Below are 25,488 nucleotides of genomic sequence, written 5' to 3' on the forward strand. Positions count from 1 at the left end.
CTATTTTAGTTCAATGTCTCAACAGCCATTGGATGGACTGCTGTGACATCTGGTACAGACATTAATGTTCCCGTGAGGGTGAATTGTAGAAAAATTAAAAATGTGATAATTATCTGGCAAGTTCTGAGGCATCTTTTTTCTGCTATTTCTAAGTGGATTTATAGAGGTTTATTCTCAAAATGAGAGGTAATGATATCCTCCTAACTGTAAGTCACACCGAATGCTTCATTCCTATATGATTAGAATGAGTTATGACTCTGCAAACGAGAAAAATGTTTCACTCAAATTCCCCTAACACAATAAATTTCCCTTCCCTTCAGCTCTCTAGCAATTCATTAATACAGGGGGACATAAGCGAAAAAGGCAGGGAACGACCAGTCTAGTGCTCACCTCTAGTGCTCTAGTGCAGCCAAGCTTTGCTTAAAGCTTTACAGTCAGACTCCTAAAGTTTACAAAGATAAAGAAAATTTTCAAGCATAATTTGTAAAAAAAAAAAAAAAAAAAAAGCACAAGACATCTGGAATGTTTTACTTGATGGAATGGTAGCTGCATAAAATCAAGGTACATTGAGTTTGAATATTTTCCTCATTATAAGTACACAGTATAAAGCAGCTTCAACTGATTTGTTGTAAAAAGAATGTGTGTGTAAAAAACATTTTTTTTCTCACTTTGAATTTTGGAATTATAAATTGGATGTTGTATGCAAGTGTATTGGCATTAAAGTTGATCTTAATTACATTTCTTCCCTCAGAGACTTCTCTTCTCTTTCTTCTTTCCTCCATTATTACAAAAAGGCCATTGTGGCGACTAAAATGATTGTCTGAGCCAAACTCTCTGTAAAAGAAGTGCCCTTGATTCTTGGAAACAGGCTTTTTGAAAGAAAAAGGAAGGAATGGAGGAAATGAAAGTGATAGTTGAAAGTGAAACTTGTCCTGTTGCCCACACAGCGTCACATGACTGCTTCCCAGTGTATACATAAGAGAAATCCCATGTGCTGAATGTCATCAGGAGTCCAGACTGAAGAGACACTGCAGTGTGAGCCAGAACCTGCCTACAGCCACAACTATGAATGCAGCTCTCATTGCCTGTCTTGCCTGCCTGATGGTTCTCTGTGCACAAGGTACCGTGAAATGTTTAGTGTTGTGTGATTCGTTCAGGATCATAATCCGTTTTGTTTCAGATGGGGAGTTAATAAAGGACACTAAGTGTTCTTTGTTTCCTGTTGCAAAAAGCAATGCAGCTCAAAATGGCTGATCTTTGTGCAACAAGCGTGTTATTCCAAAAATGTCAATGAAAGTGAGTAACAGGATGCTTTTATTTCCAGTTAATAATATGTTTCAGCTGAAAATGTCTGCAGATAGCAGTAAAATGCATGCAATGGCATTATTTTTTTTGGAATAAAAGCTGCACTAGTCAATATTTTTTTGTCAACAATGAATAAAATGACTCCACTCAGCTCTACAGACTATTCTGGCATCTTTGAGCTGTTTATTTTGGTTTTACAGTCCACTACTGTACTTTCGGTTCAGTTTCAGCAGTTTCATTGACATCATTTCCAGCAACAATAGGAAGCTGTTTTCAGTTAAAAAAAGCTCTTATAAAGCCACTGTCCACTGCCTGCTCGACATCAGACAGCAGACAGACACAGGCTGGGGAACCTAGTGGAGCATTCAGTAGCTAACTAATGCTTTATACATCAGTTATAAGCCATTAATAAGAACAAGTTTATGGTGGCCAGGTCTTGGAAACTCCTCCTCTAGCATGACATTTTTCCTTTTGTAGCTAGCTCCTTAATTCATTGAGGGGACCACTTATCTTCTGGAAAAGGAATACAGGGATTCTGGACCAAAATCCTCTTATAAAAAACCTAAAAGTTGATCAGCAGTTAATAAGGTTGTGTCTTTTCTTCCCACAGGGCAACCATGGAACAGATCGAGTAGCTGCATGTGTTCAAACGGTTACATCAGCAGGATCAACCGACATCTCATCAAGGCAGGGCCAGTCATACACCACCCAAGTATCTTCTGTCCAGATATAGAGATCATGTAAGTAAATTAGCTGAATTAAGCCACGTTTACTGGCGCGTCATTCTTCTGCATGCTTCAAGTTCTCTCTAACACCACTCTTTCTTCTCTCCCAGTATTACAACAACAGGGAATAAGGATAAATGCGTCAATCCGAAGTCACCACTTGGGCTGCTCATTCTGAAAAATGACAAAATGTAAGATCAGCTTGACTGCACCACCTTCAGACAACATAACACAGCGTCGATGCTCAGGGTCTCCAATATGAAATACTGCTATCAGTGTTTCACGTTTCCTTTGCTCTTTACTAATGGTGTCCTTTGTTGGATTCAGGCACAGGAAGACAGCAGCTGTGAGCACGACAACGGCTTCCAATCAAACGAATACATGGAATTCAACAACACTCCACAGCACATCCAAGCTGTAGGACTCACAGAAGATGATATAGTGGAAGGGAAACAATGTTGTTATAAAAAGTGTTGTCCACCATCGTCTTTTCATATGTAACATATACATATGCATACCCAATAAGTGGGTATTAAGTGTTTAAAAGGTTCTCAATGGTTTTGCGGTTTTGTTTGTACATGTATATATATTATCTGTAAATAATCTGTATTTAAGATTTAAACATCAAAAATAAAACACACCTGATGGGACTTTCTGTTCTTTGTTTTGTTTCTCCTCTTGCATTTTAACATAACACAAACTGAACCTGCGCTTATCCTCACCAGTCAATATATTGATCTTACACTAAGATTACAGAAAAGTAAAAGCCAGTAGTTATTTCACATCAGACCAGCTAAATGTGGTGTAATCAAATCTGCACTCTATGTTCTACACTGTTCATGGCCAAAAGTATGTGGACAAACAACCAACCTAGAACCTGGCCGCAGGGTTTTACTCCCATTCAGCGTTCCAGTTCATCCCAAAGGGACTAGATGCCATTGAAGTCAAGGCTCTGTGCAGACCAGTCAACTTCTTCAGCAACAAGGTGGGAAACCATTTCTCCAGGAGAATGAAAACTTGGGAATGTACTGAGCTAAAATATGTGGACCTACAGTATTGTGTCAGAAAATCATCATATCTTGTGATGCTCAGATCACATATTCAAAATGTAACTGAAAGTTTTGACTAGAGCTAGAAGATTAAATAGTAACTGGTACAGTTCAGTTATGTCCCAGGCTGCCTCATTAACTTAATTTAAACACCTACAGTACATGATGAGGAAGACAAGCCTTCGCATTCATCTGGGGTCCATTCTTTGCAATTCTCCATAAAATGTTCCACCTCCACACATGATCAGGATTACACCCAAGCAGGTCCTTTATTTCTGGAAACTCAGCCTCTTGCTATCCATATTAATCTTTTCCAAAGATGTGCTTTTTTAAAAATACAACACAGAGACTCTCACCTACTCAACCAGACAACAATCATCTAATCTTCATCTTCCCAAACATCTCATTAGGAGAAGTCTGTTTTCAATCTGATACTGGACGCCACATTTATGGAACTCTTTTTAGGTTTTATGATCTTGTCTTTTATGTAATAACATTTTTATGGTGTCAATTTGTTTTACATTATTTAGGTTGATGTAATCAATAACCTTAACCTCTGCAAACATACAAACAATCAGCATACACATCCTCAACATTTTCTCTTCACACTGCTTTTTATTCAGTTGTTTATACTAAACATTATAGAAAACATCTTGTCAGAAAAACGGAAACTGTAGTCATACATTACAGCTGATATCTTAATTTTTAATGTTCTCAGTAAGATATGATTAAGAACTCTTAATTAAAAATATTTTGAAACAAACACAGGAGTCAGAAATACTGTCAAAGTTTGTTATCCAGAAAATCAAGCAACATCAGTGCTCCAATTCCTCAGCCTGCCAAGCTCATGCAGTTAGTTTGCGCTGAAGGTCTGATGCTCCTTCAAAATAAAAATAAAGACTATACCGTTGCCCCTTTGTGATCCCTGTGTCATTTTGTTTTTCCTTTATTACGCTCAACCCAGCAGGTTTCAGAGACTCAAATCATCTCAACAGCTTTTCATTACAAGATATCAAAATTACAGCTCAGGGATAGTTTCAAGATTCACTTACTTAATGCAAGTCATTTTCTGCTGGGTGCACAGTGTAAAATACTTTCAACTGTCATACTGCTTGGCATAAGAGATCGACTTGAAGGCGGCTAGGCATTTTTTTAGACTGAAGATGATAGTTTTTAAAGGAATTCAACTTCTCTAATAGAAAACTAAACCTATTTACTGCCACACAGCACAGAACAAGAGACTTTTGTGGCATTTCACTGAGTCCTAGCTAGTAAAGGCAGAGTTAAGGTTACCTGGGAGAAATAACTTAGATGTAGCACAGTGATGATGTCAGTATGGCTCCAATCCCACTGCAAAACCTCAGTTAGTGAGACTCTTTTTGTATCCTTGATTTCCAAAACACAAAGTATGACCTAAACACTGCATTTAATACTGATGATGCTTAGAGAACAGGTGGTTGAGATATGGTGGATGAGTTAGACAAAAAATATAAATACAGACCTTAAAAAAGTAACAGACTTGTCATAACACTATGGAGTTCAAGAGGGGGCAAGCTTTTCTTTCTGGCACAGAGAATATGGAAGCAAAGAAAAGCTGTGCTGATTTAAATCTTACAAGCAAATGAACCTATTTCTGGAATCACTATTGAATATTTGATGTTGAAATTAAAATACCACTGATTTTATTACAATCTTTTAAAACCATCAGCAATTATGTGATTTGAATTGAACTTTTGCTAACCCCCTCCCCGAAACAGAGATGGCCCAATCATGGTTTAGCAGCCGTATGTAGGAACTGCAGGACCGTCAAGCTTTGGATTACTCCAGATGTTGAAGCAGTGTGTTTGGAGGATGCTTTTCAGCCTTTCCAGAGCAAAGTGTGAGAAATAGATTAAACTGTGCTATAACGTTAGCAAATGTTAGTATGTTCAGGTAACTGGCTTGCTACCTAAACAAGCTGCCTAGCAGTAGTACCGAGGCCAAGAGCCAGCATTTTATAAGCCAATTACATTATTTTTCAGGGATACAGGTTGTATTAAAAAAAGAAAAGTAAAGCCCGGATCATAACTAGCACATCCATAGTGTAGTATTTTCCCCACTGTGTGGAGGCTGGTCGCGGACGCTTCTCCAACGGTTTAGGCTAACTTTAGCAGCTCTGTGCTGGTTTTTAGTGGATTTGCGCTCCAGCCAATTTTACCTGAGATAGCCTTATGTTTACACTTCAGTTAGTCTTTATCTTCAAACCTCTTGAAACAAAAACAAAAAAACCACAAACAAAAAAATGAAACATTGTTTAAAATGACAAACAATAAAGTGTAAATCTAACTGTGGTCTTGCTTGTCCAAGTACTGACAGTTGTCTTTTCAGCCAACATAATGGGTGCCACTATATACGAAAGCTGCTTTTGGTCACCTCTATCTGAAATCACAGAGACATTATTTCAGAAAATTCTAAGAATCTTGATGGTGATCTGCCAACATGGTCACTGTCGACTGTATATGTGCTTTGTGAGAAGAGAAAGCTTGATCAGAGGCCATTTCAAGTGGTGTTATTTTAAAAACTTGATTTTAACTTTCTCAAATTGGATTCAGACACCAAAATTCAAGTTGAAACTTAGAGCTACCAAAAATAAGCATCAAACCTAAATGGAATAAATCAGATCTATGTCCTATCCACTTACGTTCTGTCATTCACATGACTAAAGAAAGAAGAGTTCTGTTGACTGTCTGAAAACTCGACAAAACTTCGGCACTCGAGCTTTCCCTCTGAATTTGTGAAGCTGGAAAAAAATTCTAGGTTTTGAAAAATCTTGAAATTTCGAAGAGCAGAATTCAAACCACATATACTCAGAGAGATGGTTTTCAAAGTAAAATATTTCAATGCTATAACTAAGTTAAGTATTCAGTAGGTATTAAATCTCACAAGTCAGTGTTGAGTTGTTTATACAATTCAAATCATTATGGCCTTTCTTTGCTTCACCACAAGAATCAATCATTAAGACTTTCATGTCATATTCAGACATCTGTTTCAGTAAAAAGTACTGTTTTTCCATCAGAATCAAATGTAACAGAAACTAAGATTAAATGTTTGTAATGCTTATGTGAGCTGTATGTCTTTTAAAACAGATATGAATGGAAAATATTTTGCACAGAGAGCTTACCTCCCACAAAGACACAAAGGCCTTTTTACAGTTAATACCACATGAAAAAAATCAATACTGAGCAGGACGTCATATCTTTAAAAAGTTACACACATACACACACATACAATAGATATGATGGTGAAACCATGCCTATACTTAAACAATGTTTAATCAAATGTTCACAAACCAACACAGCAAACCTGGGGTAGGCAGTATTCCTACAACAGTAGTATTCCATTGTAGGAATGCTGGCTGTTCTCTGGGTTGGGTGAACATGTTTGGGGACTCAGTAGAGGCTAGCACAGGGGCTCACTGTAGCTCACTTATCTGGTCTAAATCCACCTGAATCTGTTCTTTTACTCCAAAGCAATGACATAGTATGCATACATTCTGCTGCATTCATGTGTTTTGTTAGCATCAAATGAACTTTGTCAGTCTGCAGGATGTCTGCCAGCACCTTGGGACAAAAAAAGGCTAAGATATACTGAGTCAGGCAGTAAGTTGGCAAAGTGGTTACTGGGTAACAGATTTCCTCCTTCACTGCTGTGGTGCATCTTGGGAAGTGGAGTCCTGAGTAGCTTGTGTAGTTTCTGTAGAGGAGTCTTGAGACAGCAGCTGCTCCAGCGGACGCAGGAACACCAGCATTACTGTTATGTTATCACTAGAGCCAGCTGCCTTAGCATGACTTACCAACTGTTGAGCAACTCTCAGTCCAGTAATCTCCTCTGACTGTTTCTGTGGAGTGGCTCCTTCTCCTTCGGTGTCACCAGGCTGCTGGAGTGCATCTAAGACCAGATGTGGGACCATTGAAGGTCTGACTGCATCAAAGAAGCCATCACATGCCAGTAACACGTAGTCCTCGTCTCCGAACAGCTGGGTTGTTGAGCAGTCGGCATCTCCAGACACATAGGGCTTCTGGTCAAAGTCACCTGGAGGAGGGGTGTGGATGTGTGGTTAGCAGCTGCAGCTAAATACAGTAGTCTCTCCTAACACTGACTAAGTCCAGGCCTGAGGGTCTTGTAATTAAATCAACAGGTGAAATGTTGAACACGGTAGTTATGTTAATAATGGCCATGTGAACATACAAGCCTAGTTTCAAGAGGAATAATTATCCGGCTTTCTGAACTGAAGTGATATTAGGGGGAACACATGTTATTCTAGAATACATTTGGTTACTAGTCAGATTGTCAGTGTCGTGTTTTGGAAATTGGGTGATGTACTGTGGATTTCGATACCTGACGGACAGTATATTTTGAAATCTTACTAATTTGTTAATTCTCCCCTTGTCCTCATATTCTGTACACACACCGTGTCCACCTGTTGAAACTGTGCCGCCTTCACTAAAGTCCCGATTACCACAAGTAGGGCAGTATGCAAGTGTACAGCCTTTGCAGATATATTTCTTACACCTGCAGCACACGCTTCCCCACTTTGGGTGGGACGTCGAGGAGACTTGTGTCGCAATGACCCGTGGACAGCAGGAGGGTTAAGACATTTTATGACCTTAAGTCTTATAAATCAAATTCAAGACCTTCTAAGACTTTTAAAAGATTTGTGGATACCCTGTCTATTGCTCTTTTTGATGACTCTAATGTTCACAGAGCTGAACACCAAACATGGTTGAGACTAAAAAATAAAATGCCACAACACAAACATTTCTGCTACTGTTACCAGCTTCAGAACTGTAACCTGAAGATGGCACAGCCGAATGTGCAGCTTGTTGTCATCAGACATCACAGTTTAAAAGTCTTATCTGTAATTATAAAAGGTCATAAATTTTGCGACAATGCAGACCCATGAGAAATCACATCGACCCATATGACTTAACATTGCGTGATTAAATATAAATCAGCTGGCCATTTTTTCTCATTTTAAGCAAGCCTTCTGTATATTTGGCCTAGCTCTTCACAGATTCCCACCTGCTCTTGCGATTTTTCCTGAAGGTATTTATATTGATGATGCCAAGCTTAAGACACCCTCAGGGGTGTTCAGGGAAAACTTCATCAAAATTCGTCTAGGTTTGGTGTTAGCTAGAATCAGGACGGTCTGTTTTTAGTGAAGATGGCCAATATATGACACATATTGACTGAGGGGAGGAGGGCAGCAGACTTTTTAAACTGATGATGACTTCAGCCTGTTTCCTACAATGGATGAAAGGTTAGTACAAATATGTCCAGTACTGGTGAGGCTAATGTAGCAACTAAATAAGTCTTATAGAACAAAAAAAAAATAGAAGAGGAGAACTCATATTCAGGAGAGAAACAGGGAGAGAGAGAAAACCAACTGCACAACTGGACTGCAGTAAAACTGAAATGGACTAAACTAAATGCACAAAGTGACATAGTGGTGTTGGATGCAGTGGTCACAGATCCCTGTATGAAAGCTAGAGTCAGATATAATGGAATACAACAACAAACTAACGTACAACATGAGGAAGGTTCTCCTCAGTTCAAAACAAGTGGAGACAAGACATCACTGCACTGGACTGAGAATGCAGGGGAAACTTGCCTTTCTTAACTTTGCTGAACAATTAGTCTCTTATTCCATGTACAGAAATGCACCTGTATGTGAGGACATTCTCTGCTTTACTGCGAAAGCAAGATTAAAGGTGTTACCAACTAAATACAATCTTGCTTTATAGTACCCTGGAAATCAGCATTCCTACGGTATACTGCATTTTGAATTTGATCAACACCTAGAATCGGCTGCACATATTGTAAATTGTTGTCTATACTGCATGACAGTATATGGCAATATTGTTGGTTTAATTGCCACTGCTTCTGCGAGAGGTTTTACCAATATATGCAACCAAATACAAACATTGCTGTGTGATGCTAGGATGGTTTAATGTCTCTCATGGCCTGTTCTTTAACATCTCTACCCTTGATGCTGTCTTTCTGGATGAAGGCTGAAAAACACTGTTAATCTTAGAGATAAGCTTTGTTTTCTACCTGTATAAAGATGAAGCTTTTCTGATAAACTGATCAAGTACAAGGTGTTGCCAAATGTCAGTGAGCTAGGATGCACAGTGAATTGATCTGATCACTGATATTTGACAGTCTTACTTTCCGATCTTGTGTTGTGTTTAACAGTATGTTGGCAATTAACAGCAAATAATTAAAGTTGTCCATATTTGTGAGATGCAGTTGGGCTGTTTGGTCAATTTTTCATTTGTTACACAACTATTTGCGACACTTGTTATGTGTACAACTGAGTGCTACACTATGAATGTCTTCGTGCAGTGACTGTCGGAATATGTGTGCTGTTGTCCCTGTTTTTATTGTCCATATTCACATAAAAACTGCTGCTGTTGACTATAAGGTCAACCATTCAGACCATGAAGCAAAGAAGCATACTGCATTAAAAACACAGCGAACCAACAACCCTAACCCTCAATACCTGCAATTTCAGGAAATTCCTGCCATTTTGCAGAAAAAATAAGTTGCACATATTTCAAGGCAACGTAAAATGTTGTGTTGGGGCAGGAATGACAGTAAAATTAGTCAATTTTTTACTCAACACCATGGAAACGCCAGCAATCCATCCAAAGCTGCTGCTGTGTGATGCATTAAACTTAAATGAAAATTGTCATAACATTATAAAGGACCTGATACTTGTTCATCATTTACTATCACAGCAACAAGTAAAAATAGTTTTTCACCCCTTAAAATGTGGAATACATGTGCAGTCCTACCCTCATTTGAAAGCCAAAGCTATCCAGAAACTAATTCATGATTATTTTTCTGAAGTAAGAAAAACTCAGTTTTCCAGCATGCATCATATTAAAATAGTAGCTGTGTAGAAGTAGCAGAATGCATGCAGAAGTTGAAAGGATCATCAAGTCTTTGAAGACCTCCAGTGCTAAAGACACTTATGAAATAAACTCAAAAACTAAAACTTACCAAGAGAAATATTAAGAGTTGTTCATGAGTTCTTTAACCAAGGTTCTAAGTCTTTCTATTACCATCCCATTAAAGTACTTAGATTATACAGCTGAGGTAAAACAGAGGTCCAAAGTAGGCCCGCTGATGTTTGTCCCCCTGATGTCAGATGTAGGACAATGACACCCTTATCTAAGTACATGTGAAAGATAAACAACAGGCTGCACTGCAGTTATCAGATGCAATGGTTTATATTTCAAATGGGCTAAGTAGTTCCTGTCAAATATGTTGTTTTGAAAAAAAAGGAAAAATCTGGTTATTGACCTTGAGGTTTTTGTCCAGGAACAGAAAGCTCAGGTAGTACATAAGTTGAAATACTTGGGAATCATAGTTGATTCATAGCTTTACTTGAAGAAAACAAGAAAAGAATGTTAAGAATACTCTAAAATCTAACTTGGCCAACTTGTGTTTCTTCAGAAATAATTTAACTATGGTAGTCTGAGTCAAATGATCTACATGTGATGTCTAATATAGTGAACTGTAGTGTGTGTTGTAGCCCTAAGCTAGTTGTTAGCATTGTTAGCACAAGTGCTGAGTCAAGCTGACGCACGATTATTCAAATACAGCAGAAATGGAAGTGCTTGTATCTAGAGGAGACTTTTTATTTCATACTACTGATGTTTGCCAGTGTTATTTCTTATGTTAGTTATGGTGCTGCAACATGAGTGAACTTGCTATGTCATTCAGTGCCACAGGTAGGGGCTGCCAAAAAGAGGCAAGACGGGACAAGACAACAACAGGCATTAATTACTTTGTTCTCTGCTTTGCCCTGAAGAAGGAAAAACTGTCTTCAAGTGCAGGTATTGTCATGTCCCTGTGTGCACAACCCCAGATCATCTCTGCTGCATGGAGTGACAGGACCTGCAGTGAGCCAGAGGGCTGAGAGCTGATTTTCAGCCATGCCAGGCTGTTGATGTAAATTATTGTAACATCATCCAAACAAAGTCATATGCTACAAATGGACAATTCTGCTTAATGTTCTTGTTTGAGGAAGTTTGGATATATTCCAGATAAGGTTTTGGACACAAGCATTACAAACTCTCCATTTTGTATACTGTATTGAAATTCCTTAATTTCATGGTTTTTACGTTTGTCATTAGCTGCAAGACATTATCTATTTAAAAAAAACAATATTTTCTTAAATATTTGAATGTGCATTTCAGCATTTTGGGGAAGTTTTTGGATAGTTTTGGCACACAAAAGGATGCCTAGGTACCGTGCTTACTAAATGCACTGTAAAACATTTGTACTCAACCTAATCAACCTAAAATTTGGTAAACTTTTGGACAAGAAGTGTAGGTATCTTGAAATCTAAAATTTAAAGAACTTTACAATTCATATTTTAAAAAGGTTCATGTGGAAAAAAAAAAGGCAGAATGTTGGAGCGTTACGCAAGCCAAACATTTCGTGTTGATGCTCTTTCACACTGGGTGGCTTTTATTGTAAAGCAGCCATGGGTTATACAACCTATTTGTCATTAACACTTGCCACTTGCTATTGTTTGGGGGGAAAAAAATACTCCTACGTAACAAGACATGGATATTTTTTAGTTTTTAAATCAGTTTTAATGATTACAGGGAGGAATGTTAGAGGAAGAAACCAACACTGTAAGGCTGTTTGATAGTTTTATGGAAAGCTAATTGTAATCTGGAAATGGTCAAATGAAATATACTCTAGTAAAACTGTGTGGTACGTAGACTGTTTTTTTTTTTTTTCAATAAATGGACAAACTCTGAGATTTGCAACTGAAAAGAATCTAGATTTGGACATCCCCAATTCTTCACTTGAAGTTCATGTACGCTTTATAAAATATAAGACAGCTGAACTGAAAATACATAGTTACCTGAACAAGAACTTGCTGACTTGACTGAACTGAACTAAAATTTCTTTACTGAACACAGGTAATAGTAGAAATAATATGTACTATGCAAAAGTTTTAGGCACTTTAGATGTTTAGATCCTCATCCATCGCACAATACCATCAGGAAGGCATCTGACTCGTCCAAAATTCATTCTGCAGAACGATAGAGACCTCAAAGAACTAGGTTCAGTGACAAGAAGTACAAGGAGTCCTATAAAAGATGGTTCGGCCCACACATGGTCTAGCCCTGACCTCAACATCATGTAGACAGTCTGTGGAAAGTTCTCCAAGATGTGTGGAAAAAGCTACCTGCCAAGAACCTTTCTATATTGAAAGAGAGGCCAACCCAGCTGCCGAGGCGATCAGTCAGACTGCTATGATCGACCTTGTCAAACGCTGCAGTAAGATCAATAAAACCCAGGACAGAGACCCTGTTTGGGTCAGCACTAATTCTAAGATCATGTTGGCTGTGCCTGACTTACCTATAGCTCTGGATACAGCATAGGTGCCATTAACACGCCAGCAACCCATGAAGGTGATACAGCCACCAAGATCCTCAATTCGTTGTTTCTCATCCTGGACAGTGGAGAATGAAAGAGACAGACCTTACCTCCTGATCATCTTCCCACCATTCGTTTTATCTGAAGATGTGCAGTAATTAATTGCAACTAGCATCAGTGTTGGGTGTTTTTAATTCCACATGAGCCATGTGACTGTAATTTAGGGCTGCAAATATTTTCATTATCGATTAATCTGATGGTTATTTTTTGATTAATCGATTAATCATTAAGTCATTATCAAACGCACTAATGATGAATCGATTAGATGTAGGGCAATTCATTCAATGTTTTCTCACTTCACCTAATTCCGCAGCACATTCACAGAGCCCTGCATCTAAAAAAAGTAGAGATAGTCCGGAATGAAAAATCTTTGTTTTCCCTTGATCTCCAACATGAATTCGGGGCAAACTTACTATGGCTACGTCTTTTTTGCTGTTGATGTGCTGAACCTATCTGTTGTAGTAAATACAGTATGTCAAACATGTTGGAAAATACATTCAGCTACTTTCCTGTGAAGTGACCTTGTGTATATTCCGTGACCTTCCCTGTTTGGAAAACAAAACACCCAGAAATTCCAAGCAGCAGAGAGCTATGTGAGAGAGTCTGTGTGTTTGATATCCTTACTTCTCTCTCTGGTTTATGGGGGTCCATGAGTGTCACAGCTTGTCCCTTTCTGACCAGCATTGCTTGAGAGTCTCCAAGCCAGGCCACAGTCAGCTCTTGACCCTGGATCAGCACCGCCACGCCTGTAGTGCCGCTCCGCAGACGCTGACAACAAACACATTACTTATCAGCCTGAGTTTGCAGCCTGAGTTCTGCAGTAATGCATGCTGGTGTGACCAGCAAAACACTCAGAACCCATGTGGGTTGGTCTTGATTTTAATTGTTTGGTGCTACACTGCTTACATGTCTTCAAATTAAAAGAGAGTTGTGTTTAAATTAAAGCTAACACAAAGTGAAAACTGTAAATGTTGAAGCAGGTGGTTCCATACAATAAATTGTAGGACGGAATATGATAGATGGATACATTGATAAATGGAATAACCAAAAGTTGAATCTAAAAGCCTTTTTAAAAATTTAAATTAATAATTCAACATTTAAACACAAAATAAGGAGTATAATTATTAATTATTATTATTATTTTTATTATATTTTGTATATTGAGAGTTATAACGCATGGTTTACATTTTGCTTTAATTAACTGCTTTATAGTTGCTTTTTAAAATTAGCCTATTTTTAAATTGGTTATCATTTAACACTGTAAATGTAAATAATTCCAGTGGCACACTCACACCAGTGTGTGTAACGATTCAAGTGTAAGTCATCTGAAACCAGTGTGTTCAGGGTGTTGGACCAGTGCTGCTTCAGTACCTCTCTCTTGGCTTTGGCTCGGAAAATGTCATCTGTGTTTTGGAAGGCATTTTTGAAGGCTGTGGATGCGTCACTCTGCAGTGTTTCCTGTTTACTTAGAGCAACATGGAGGTGAGTGGCAGCGTAGGTAGCAGCATCCACCCCTCCATGTCCATCAAACACAGCATAGTAGGCACGTTCCACTCCGTCCTGCACCATGGCAGAGAGAGAAAGAGAGAAAGACTCAAATATGTGTCTGATATATTTTAAAACTCATACAGGTGTTTTGTACATTTCTGGTTTTTTGAACTTTTTAACAAATAGAAAGACAAGAAAACCAGTGACAAGCAATGTTTGGTGTTGCAGTGAAAGTCTTGTACCTGGATTCCAAAGAGCTGGTTGAACTCAGCTAGGGCCAAGTGTTTGTCCTCCATCTTCCTCCTCGTGTTCTTGATGGCATGAACAGAGCAGCGGCGGAACCGGGAAGTGGAGGGGGGAAGCTTGAGGAAGGTTTGATGCCATGCCAGTGCTAAATCTATTAGCTTATTGAGGAAGAGACGTTGGACTGCCTCTGACTGAAGTACTGTCAGTAAGATAAAATAGAAATAAACAAGAACTAAATCACAGACTTTAGGTGCTTACTACTGTTTGCTATTGGTATATACGGTACGATACACAACAGAGCATAGAGAACAAAAATGAAGACCAGCCTTTCAGGACAGACTTTTCATGGTTTTAGGTTTAGGCTGGGTATCGAACTCAGCTTGTTAGCTGCTTTTAGCTGATTAGTTTGATTTTACATCACATTTACTGTTTTGGTTCACTCTCACCTTCTTTCCAACAGCAGCAGGCAGCTGTTTTCAGTGAAAAGCTCTGATAAACCCACTGTGTACTACCTGTCCAGCACTAAACAGCAGACAGACAAAGCTGGAGACTAGCTGAAGAACATAGTGGAGCATGTAGCTCCCAAAGTCTGATCCCCAGTTCGCCTTGGCTCTTGTCTCCAGACCCTGCTCACTTCTTCCAAGCCATGTTCTCCAATTCATTTCCCCAGACCTACCACTGTTCATCCGCCCACCAGATGTCCCCAGACTTTTTTCCTGTCTCATCAACTTGCTCACCCGTTTCACATTTGCACTCACATGTGCTTCCCTGCCCACTCACACACCTGTTTTCAGTTACCTCATCACCTCAGTCTGTATTTATATTTTGGTCCATGTGGGTTCATCTGCTCTTGTCCCCTAGTGTTTTTTTGTTTTTGTTTAATTATACCTGCTACCTGAGTTTTCTTGCCTGTTTGTCTGCCTCCTTGTTAACCTGTCTGCCTGTAAGCCTCTTATTTTTACATTAAAAGTTACTTCACTGCATCGAACCTCTCAGAGTAAACTGAGACCGAAGGAGAGTTAATATTGCATTTACATTCATCAGGTGGACACAAATGTGACTCCAAATGAATGCTAATGTAGCTCTGTTGCTCGGCAACAAACCTTCCATTTGTATCAGTGAGGGTAAATATTAGAGACACCCCTCATTATAACACAATATAATTTAACAGCACCCCAAACTACAGCCTCCAAAATGAGCATAAAGTAAAACACTTACAGACTACTCTCTGTTCTTCTTCCTGGTTGGCCTCAGCTTCCTGTGGGCAGTGGAAAGGTGAAAGGTCATTCTGCAGCAGCTGGGACAGTGCTGCCTGGCACAGGAGGGCACTGAGGATGGCAGGAGCACCCCTGAACCAAAAAACACAAGCAAAAAATAAATTGTAATGTACTCTGTCAAGATCTGAACTAGATCATTTTTTCGCACCAAACTTTGCATCCAGGTGATACACAACTGTACAGCCGTAGTTGATGGATCCACCTCAGTACAGAAAAAAACAAGTCAACACAAGCAAACACAAACGGGTAAAATATGATTGGGCCAGGCAGCTGCTCACTTACAGAATGCAGCTGGTAAGTGCACAACTGTGAGATCAACTCTGCATTTCCCTTTAGAGAATTACATTTATGTTTCAGAGAGGACTAGGCTCACAGAAAAAGGAAGTGTGGAGAACAATGGTGTTTCTACAGGGAGGGTATGAAGTCTTCCTGACAGGGCATACCTCTGAAGGAAAACGTGTGCAGAAGAGAGTGCACACAAGCCAATGATTCTGAGACAGAGGACTCATACATTTTTTAATTTTGTAAGCTCGTACTGTTTAGCTGAGCTTGAAAGTTCATTTACAGAAGATTCTTCATTGCAATAAAACAGCTAAGGAGTCATAAGGAGCCTTAACATATCACTTTCTTCTGAATGACAAAAAGCCATGACTTTAACGCACAGATGAAACACACAATCTTACATTTTCCATGTCTGAAAGGGGCTAGTTGCCTGACTCCCTGGGAGAACTAATAAAACCTTCTCTGTCTATTTGTCTGAATTGGGGCTACAACTAACAATTAGTTGCATTATCTAATTATCTGATTTGATTATCTAATTTTTTCGATGAATCCTTCCAGAACAGCAAAATGCACATCACCAGAGCCCAAGGTTTCTCATTTTATCCAACCAAAAGTTAGACAAATAAACCCTGAATGTATTACATTTAAAATGAGTTAGTATCATCAATCTTCCCTGCTGTGCTGAGCTTGTGGCTTCCTTGTGGGGAGTGAAAAAGTCATGAGCTAGATGTCAAACATTAACGCTGACATGTTTAACATTCATGTGAGCTGGCTGACTGAAATACACATAACTGTATGGTATTCTAGGTTTTTCTGATAATGATGGAACCCCTATCCTGTACCATTTTTACACAAATATAATCAGATTATCTATTCATCATCTTAAAATAAAACACAGTAACTCAGGAAATGCAAATGATGATCACAGATTTGTAATTCTATTGGAAGAAGATAGTGTATGAGTGCTGTTGTTACAGCTCAAGTCTCCTACACCTCTTTTCTTTGGTACTTTCTGGTTTCACTTTTATAAAGTGTGTCAGCAACTATTATTCTGTCCACTCTGCCAACCATGCATACTGAATGAGCAGGGTAAGAGCAGAGCTGTCAGGAATGTGAGGAATGCAGGTACACATGCACAAGCGCGCCACGCCTACACACACAGACACACACACAGACACACACACACACACGGACACACACACACACACACACACACACGGACACACACACAGACACACACACAAGATTGGCGGAAAGTGCAAATAGCACCAAGTACTCCTGCACTAACTACACTTAAACTACAGTTTAGCGTGATATATTATTACTATGCTACTAATACTTTGACACTTAAAATACTACGATGTGAAAAAAAACAAACGTCACTAACTGTGAAACCATTTAGCCAATGATTGAAAAAATTGGACTGTACCGGGCTGTGAAGGGATTGAAAAGGCATACTGAAGACACACTACACACACTTCTCTCCACATTCAAAAGCCCTTTTCAGATCTTGAATAAAGGCTTTATCTGTCTGTTAGAGAGGTGGCTTTTTTGTCATTCAGACATACAGTGGGTGTCTGTTGTATAAATGTTGCTCCTTTATTGTACTTTATTCAGACATGACAAGACAATTTCAGAAGGAGCTGAGATGCTACAATACAATTTGCCATTTGGTCCACAGTCTGGAAAATAATGATAGGAAAGGAAAGAGTGTTGTCAGTTCTCTCAGAGGCTGCAGCACTGAAGGATTTTAAACTCAATTTACAGTTGAAGAATTAATGACCACCATGAGAATAAAGGATGTCCGTCCTTCTTTTCACAGTGAATCCCATAACACATTTTCTCATCAACTTCATTATTTATTAATAAATCTATTTATTACAGAATTCTGCTGCCTGTTTCATTGCCCAACAGTGCACAAGCAGAGAATGACAAGATGATAAGTTTAATTCCTATACGTTCAGATCGTGTGAGTAAAGTGTTTTTCAGACTATTCATAATTTCATCCATGCATATATCATGGAGGAATTGAAAAATATTGGGAGAATGACCGCTAGTTTTATGATTATTTTAATTCTGTGAGTTTCTTCTTCGTTTTTTTTTTAACTCTTGATTTTTATAGGCTGATCCCCTTAACAATGTAACATCAGTTAATTCACATTCAGTGCATGCATCAGATTTCTCCCCTCCGCCCGACTTTAGTTTGGAAGCATGGCTTGCTTCAGACAGACAGGGCGGAGCTCTGCCTCACATCACAAAAGTGTGTGAATTTATAACAGTCAAATGTTCTGTGCTGCAGACAGATTATATATAAACCTCTGAAGTCTACCTTTTGTTAGTTTCAGTTTTAGTCAGACTTTGGACAGAATTATATTAAACAAATAGATGTACTACTCCATGTAATTAGCTCTCTTTTCATCTATCACTCTGCTGTTACGTTCCCTCTCTCAAATCTCTTTTGGCATGAACATATGTACTTGTAAAAAGCCAATCAGAATAACGATTACCTGTGTACATGGCAGAAAAATCAGCTTTCCCAAGGAGATATCTACTAAGGTAGCTTACTAGAGATGGAAAAAGACAACTGTAACATGATTATATAAGTTCATATAAACGCATTAATTTAACTAATTTTATTTTCTTTGAGTGTAAGAGATGATGATTTAGTCATCATAGGAAAAGCAATATGAAGTTATGATATAGTATAACAATATAATATATGTAACATTTTAAAATTCTTTACTATTAAGTAATGTTGGATTTAGTGATATCAAATATTAGAGTGTTCTTAATCAGGTGGAACAAGAGCATTTAGCCCAGCAGCGGTGATGGACTTCCGGCGCAGCAAGAGACCCTGTACCTCTGTTGCCATAAGGGGAACGGAGTGGAGATGGTGGACACCTAAAAGTTTCTAGGGGTGCAACGGGGATCAATAAAGGTAAATCTTATGTAATCTTGGAGCATGGGGCATTCAGTCTCTGTGGCGCTGTACCTTTTTTCTATCCTGCAGGCCTACAAAATATGTAAAATACATTTTGTGTACTTCTCCCTCCCAGTCATACCTGGCAGCCAGCAGCCTCAGGCCCAGCTCCAGGCTCTCTCCATGCAGCTCCTCCAGGGAGACTTTACGGCTCAGAGGGCTGACAGGCAACGGACTGCCTTCCTCCAGAGCAGCTGGGAACTCGTCCACAAACTTCCCCAGGAAGCACCTGGCCTCCTCCTCCATCCCACTGACTCTGGCTGCAGTAAACTCTCTCGTGAACAGGGCGTCAGGGCTCAAAGGCCACAAGTGGACACTTGAAGGACAGAGAAAATAGGCTTCAAATTTCACTCTGACACTGTGTGATGGAAAATTAAAGCAGTATACAATTCAAAGATGAACATTTGAATTCCAAGCTGGTCATTTTTGGTACTTGCCAAAATGTTATCGTAGAGCAGAGTACTGGAAACTCAAGTTTGTTGCCTTTAAACTAATTATATTTTTGTGAAGCTGCTCACGTCAAACCACATTTAAGGAAAAATTTGACATTTGGGAAGTATGCTTATTTGTTGTTATATTGTTACATTAACATTATTTTTAGAATTATATAGTCATAACAAGTCATTACAACATCCTAAGAAATAGAACTGAAAGGCTCCACATAGTGATGTAGACTTTGACTTACTAGCTCAAATTTTTTTCCTTGATTTACTAAGTGAAAATTATGAGAGACTAAGTCCAAATGATTATGATAGTAAATCTAAATTTTTACTATGTCATAATTTTGACTGAGTTAGCCACAGTTTTGTTAAGTATATCTCTAATTTTTTTTGACTCACCTAATGTTTGTTTGTTTGTTTGTTTTCTTTTCTTGGCAGAAATGAACTCTCTTAAATAACACATCAAGCATCTATTTTTGAACTATAAACAGTTGGAAGGAAAACATTTCATGCTAAAATGCTTTAATGACTAAACACCAAATACCTATAATTTAAACTTTTTAAGTCATGTCACCTGCGCAGTTTTATTTTTTAGAGACAATAAATTAGCCTGGTAGGAGACCACTAGGAAGTCAATTTTGTTTCTGTTACACATCACTAAATTCATTTAAGCATAATTGTACTTTAAATAGGCTTTTCAATTAGTGGTTTATCTCGTTCTGGATTTTTTCAGAGTAGTCAGTAGCATAGTGCCAGCATGTAGCCATCTCAGCTTGCCCTGCCCTTGCCCTGCATTGCATTCAATAAAAACGAGGAGTTTTATGAGTCGTGAGGTGAGACACAGTGTGACTTGCCTTACGTCTGCCCAACGTTACCCGCGGCCGGTTCACCAAACAAAACTCAGCATCCGGCCAGATATCGCTAGCTGGGAGTTGCCTCTTCTTACTCAAAGAAAGACAGTGGATTTTACACTGTTTGGCACCAGGTTTGCGTGACTTAATACTGCAAAGGGAAATTTCTTGAAAAAACAACTAGCAGAACGACGCAGGAAGGGCTTGTAAACAGTGCTAGCAGTTATAGTAACTTTGTAGCTACATTTAAAAGCAAATGTAAGCGCCAGATAAGTACAAGAATTCTGCCATATTATATTCATGTGCCGAAGGTACAGTGACTGTAGGCATATTTTGCTTTCCCAAACGTGTAAAAGTCGCACAGTTTTACCTCTTGTGACATTGTTTTAAGGGTACATAGAGTGCCCACGTTATCTCCCGTACTTTTCGCGGCAGCGTTCTCACGGTTGAAACATTAACATTACACTGTAATACATGCAGTCAGCAAAATAAAATCAGGGTATCTGCTGGCTGGATTTATTTAAAACAATAGGATTTTCCCGACGAGCAAAAGGTCGTTTCTTCATCTTACCTGGGGCTAGCTCAGTTAGAAGAGTCCCTTGGTATGGTACGCCTACATAAGCGACAGACAGAGAGTTTAGAGAAACACACCGAGATACTGCGAGACAAAGAGTAAAAGAGATTAATTGATAAACACACACACACACACACACACACACACACACACACACACACACACACACACACACACACACACACACACACACACACACACACACACACACACACACACAAACCTGCGCTTTTAGACCCGATCGTAAAAAGTCTGATGGTACTAAAATCACCGCGTACATACCAATAATGTTACGAGATCTGCAGTATGCTCAACACCCTATTGGACCACTTTCCTGTACGTCATCATACTTCCGTCTTCCTTCCGCCGTAGATTTAAAGGACCAAGCCATACCCAATATTCATGTGGTTTCAGACATAAAATAGAAATAGGAAATTAAGACATACAATTATAGATAAAATATGACATTCCCCGACTACAAAGGATTATCAAGTCATTAATAAATGTTATTAAAAAAAAAAGAAAACTAAAAAAGGAACTTTGATAGGGCTGGAACTTATTTTAATTTTCTTGATGAATCAACTTGTTTAGGAAATATAAAATAATTGTGTGAAAACTACCTATTATAATTACCCACAGATCCAGTTAATGTATTTAAACTGATTGTGTTATTTAGGCATCAGTCCAAAACCCCAAAATATTCAGTTTAAAGAAGAGCAACAAATCCTCTCATTTCAAAACCTGGATTCCAGTGTATGTGTAGCATTGTTGCTTGAAAAAAGCTAAAAGGGTTAATCCACTATCAAAATAGTTACTGATTCATTTTTTTAATCGATCAACTTGTCAGTTAATTGACTTATCTTACAGCTCTACTTTTGACAGAAAATAACAAATTGAAAAATTGAAATTTGAATATGGAAAGTGAAAATTAAAAACCAAATATGGATGAGTGTCAGGGGAAATAATCAAATTAAAAGCTTGAATAGGAAACAATAGGAAAGGAGAATCATCAGGATATTTTAATTTTTGTTTGAATCCTGACGTGGACAGGTCAACAGTCAGATGAAGCAATATGGTATCCAAACCACCTATTTGCATGCAAACCTTTCTTTCAGAGTTTGCAATTTCTGATATATGGTAATTTCTCAATCCAAGAGAAAATATTCATTTTTCTCACATGTACACCGCACATACAGCAGAATTGAATACTGTTTTACTGAAACTGACCCCCTACATTCAGTCCTGTGAAAACTAGATTAAAAACTAAATTTACCCAATGAGAAACTGGCATTTCAACACGCTTCTGCGGGCCAGTGATGATTTTGTTAAATTTATATCTGAACAAATCCCTGTATTTCTAGATATAAACACAATTGCTGATTTTTCTATTTTTTCTGTTTGGGAGACACTTAAGTCTTATCTGAGAGGACAGACTATTTCTTTCCCAGCCAATAAGAAAAAGAAAAACAGAACTTAGTAAAGAAAAAGGAGACCTTGAATAAAATGTAGAAAAACTGAAAAATTTAATGTAGAAACAGAAGCACTTTTTATGAGCATAGTGATTAGTGGGGAGAGTTCTAGCTAGCCAGTTGTAAGGTGCAAAAGCTAAACAAATTATAAGTGCAATATCTTTCTGAGATGACGGGATGTTCATGAACAAGAAAAAAATTAATAATAGTTGTAGGGCTTTGATTTATATGTGTCTAGCAACTTTTCTAATTCGAACATTAAAGAATTCTTTAAGAGCCATAACATCCCTACTATGTCTCCAAACCAAGTAGCCAGAACAGATAAACCTATCTCACAACGTGAGAAAACAGAAACCAAATTGCAGTCTGTGAAATCACTAGGCCATAATGAGCTGCCATATACATTCTATCAGAAACTTTTTAATCTGCCATTGCCCATCCCATCAACTATGTATTCAGAGTCACTGGCAGCAGGATCACTTCCACCGTTTCTTAGTTGGGCCTGCATAACGTTGCTGGCTAAAAAAGATAAGGACCCTTTAAAATGCAGATCAAAGAGACCAATATCTCTATTAAATTTCAACTACAAAATACTGGCTAAAGTTCTGGAATATCAGCTTGTGGACATCCTGCCCACTATTATATACCCAGATCAGGCAGGCTTTGTTAAAAAAACATAACTCTTTCTTCATTAATATCCAGCCCTTATTTAACATTTCTACTCCCCTTACAAAAGCGACATACAGTGCTTTCTCTCCTTGGATGCAAAGAAGGCATTCGACAGAGAAGACTGGTACTACCTGTTCGAATCTTGGAGCAACATTTATTTCCTGGGTCAAGCGACTGTATTCATGTCCCTCATCTGTGGTTTTAACTAAGAATACATATTCTGCACTCTTGACTTTACATTATGGAACTCAGCAGAGGTTCCCGTTTAGCCCATTTCTTTGTATATGCCATTGAGCTGCTTGCTGTAGCTATACGGACCAACCAGCATATATCAGGTATACGGAGAGGTGCCATGGAGCATAAACTGTCAGTATATGTCTATATGTATATCTATCTATATGTCTCTAATGTAGAGAACACTACTCCTATCACCCTTAATTTGCCGCAACATTTTGGTCAGATCTCAGGTTATAAGATAAACTTCCATAAGAGTTAGCTGTTTCCATTATATGTCAATCCTTTAAATGTTGAGGAAATTAGGCTTCTATTAGAATTATTGAAGAGAGTTTCAATTACCTTGGAATTACTGTAAATAATGAGTTTAATTTAAAAATTAGAGTATTTATATTTGTTTCACTGCCTGCCTGAATTTATACCTCCCTTTTTTTTTTTAATCATTAGGCTGTTATGTCTTCATTGTTTTTGGTATGGGGTGGCAGGGGTGATTGTCTTTGTAAATGTTTTAAAATCAATAAAAATAACTATGAAAGTAAATAGTAGAATAAGCTCGAAGCTCAAAGTATTGAAATCACAAAAGTCCAGCACTGCAAAGAAGATTTGGACATGCTTTTTCCTTGAAAACTGTATTTTGAAGTCTACAACATATATATGAACTAGTTCTTTATGATGGTGAGCAAACACACTTATAGCAAACATTTTTTAATATATATTTTACTTCAGTGTAATTAAACACGTAAAAACAGAGCTCCTTTTACAGACATACACATCTTTAGACTATGTGTCAGGCAAATAAAAGGACACGTTATACACAGACACTATACAAAATAAGCTGCCAAGGCAGCCATTTTGTCTTTGGGTTTTTTAGGATTGCCACGGCGTCCCCTGCCCCGTCCCCGTCCTCCTCGTCTTGCACCCCCACCCCGGTGCATGAAGTGCCTCATGGTGGCATGTTTAAGTTCCACCAGATCCTGGAAAACGGGATCACAGAAAACACAGCCGTTGTGTTGGGTCTCACCTCCAGGAAGTGGAGTGCGAGTCTTGTTGAAGTCAACTGCAACCAGAGAGGCATCGCAGGCATCGCAGCTCTCCTGAGCAACCTAAAGAAAGAGAGAAGAACCTTAGCGGCAGCATATAGGATCAAGAGAAATTGTATGAGTTGAAAACAAAACATCATAAATACAAGGATGGGGGACTGATGTGCTGAGTTAAAATCAGACCACAATTGAGTTTTTAAAGTAGCTTTGGATAACTGAATCTAGTAGAGGGTGTTACAAATTATGTTGAAAAGATGAGGACTGAGGACACTCCAAAAGAGCTTGGAGTAAGGATATCTGGTTGTGTCCCATGCTCAAGTGATTTAACAGATGTAACAACCCCTTCACTGGAAATATGTTGATCAACTGGTTACTCCAAATGACCTGGTGTGCATTTAACAAGGGAGGGCTGCTTAGGAAACTATCCCTGCAGAACTTCGATTCAGTCAGTCAAACTGCCAACACGGAAATTACAAATAACAGCACCAGCACCAATAATAGCCTACAGAGTGTAAACTATTATTTCTTTAATAGCTATATCTATGAACCTTGCTGTACCTATAGATTAGTAAGAGCTTTATTCTGCGTATTTACACTTTAGGTCTCTAATGTCTGTTTCAATTTTTAAAGAATAAACCTACAGTATATCTATCAGTGTTAAATCCACGCAGTTACAGTCTGTCATAAAGTAATAGATCTATGCTCTCCCATTTTAATCAAACAACATGCCTATTGAAAACAGTTAGCAATGGATGGCTGAAAGGTAATCCCAGATGTCCACTGGATGTGGCTGCTTAAGGGTGCCAGTGTCTATTGGAAGCTTTAAAGCAGCAATGGTTCTTATATAATTTGAGCTGATTTGCCATGTTTAGACACACTACAGGTAGTAGGGACACAAGGGATGGCAATGTCTGTCAGACAGTCCACCACTTTAGTCCAGACTGAAATACATGTATCTCAACAACTATTTCATAGATCGCCATGAAGTAATTTTGGACAGACATTTATGGTCTACAGACAATGAATCCTACTGACTTTTGGGGATCCCCTGACTTTTCCTGTAGCACCACCATGAGGTTGACATTTTTGGGTTTTAGTGAAATATCACTAACTTTTGGACATGGTATCCAGAGGATGAATCCTAATGACTTTTGTGAGTCCCTGACTCCTCTAAACTACCAGTAGGTTCACATTTGGGGTTTTCATTGAAATGCTTCAACCACTATTGACCAGTGCAATAAGGCAAATGAGGAGGAAAAAGCAGCACTAGCAAAGCTCTGAGACATTGTAAAGAAGAGCCTCATCACCATCCGGCACGCAAAGTGGCACTAGAGATGAGGCGAGTAGTGGTATGG

At 38.5% G+C, this 25,488-nt stretch overlaps 2 protein-coding genes across 9 annotated transcripts in view; both read right to left on the minus strand.

Moving 5' to 3' along the window:
- Window positions 1-2,653: 2,653 nt before the first annotated feature.
- ppm1f (protein phosphatase, Mg2+/Mn2+ dependent, 1F) lies at window positions 2,654-21,018 on the minus strand. 8 transcript variants are annotated; one of them, XM_040155219.1, is made up of 10 exons: window positions 20,945-21,004; window positions 20,719-20,760; window positions 20,151-20,298; window positions 18,939-19,172; window positions 15,536-15,666; window positions 14,314-14,516; window positions 13,955-14,143; window positions 13,208-13,351; window positions 12,506-12,599; window positions 2,654-7,150 (listed from the first exon to the last, which is right to left on the minus strand). In XM_040155219.1, exons 4-10 carry the CDS (start codon window positions 19,100-19,102, stop codon window positions 6,759-6,761), a joined length of 1,317 nt encoding a protein of 438 aa, XP_040011153.1. In that variant the 5' UTR covers window positions 19,103-19,172; window positions 20,151-20,298; window positions 20,719-20,760; window positions 20,945-21,004; the 3' UTR covers window positions 2,654-6,758. The 8 variants fall into 8 exon arrangements, with proteins under 8 accessions (XP_040011153.1, XP_040011154.1, XP_040011155.1 ...); XM_040155220.1 differs by lacking the exon at window positions 20,151-20,298 and having other exon boundaries at window positions 20,945-21,018; XM_040155221.1 differs by lacking the exon at window positions 20,945-21,004 and having other exon boundaries at window positions 20,151-20,237; window positions 20,719-20,847.
- A 1,273-nt stretch (window positions 21,019-22,291) lies between these two features.
- top3b (DNA topoisomerase III beta) overlaps window positions 22,292-25,488 on the minus strand; it is a 38,905-nt gene continuing 35,708 nt past the window's right edge. The window contains exon 18 of the mRNA XM_040156098.1: window positions 22,292-24,196. Within this exon, the coding sequence (XP_040012032.1) occupies window positions 23,915-24,196 (282 nt within the window). The 3' untranslated portion in view covers window positions 22,292-23,914. The remainder of the gene's footprint in view (window positions 24,197-25,488) is intronic.

This window comes from Xiphias gladius, chromosome 19 (genome assembly GCF_016859285.1).
Source record: "Xiphias gladius isolate SHS-SW01 ecotype Sanya breed wild chromosome 19, ASM1685928v1, whole genome shotgun sequence".
Taxonomy (NCBI): domain Eukaryota; kingdom Metazoa; phylum Chordata; class Actinopteri; order Istiophoriformes; family Xiphiidae; genus Xiphias; species Xiphias gladius.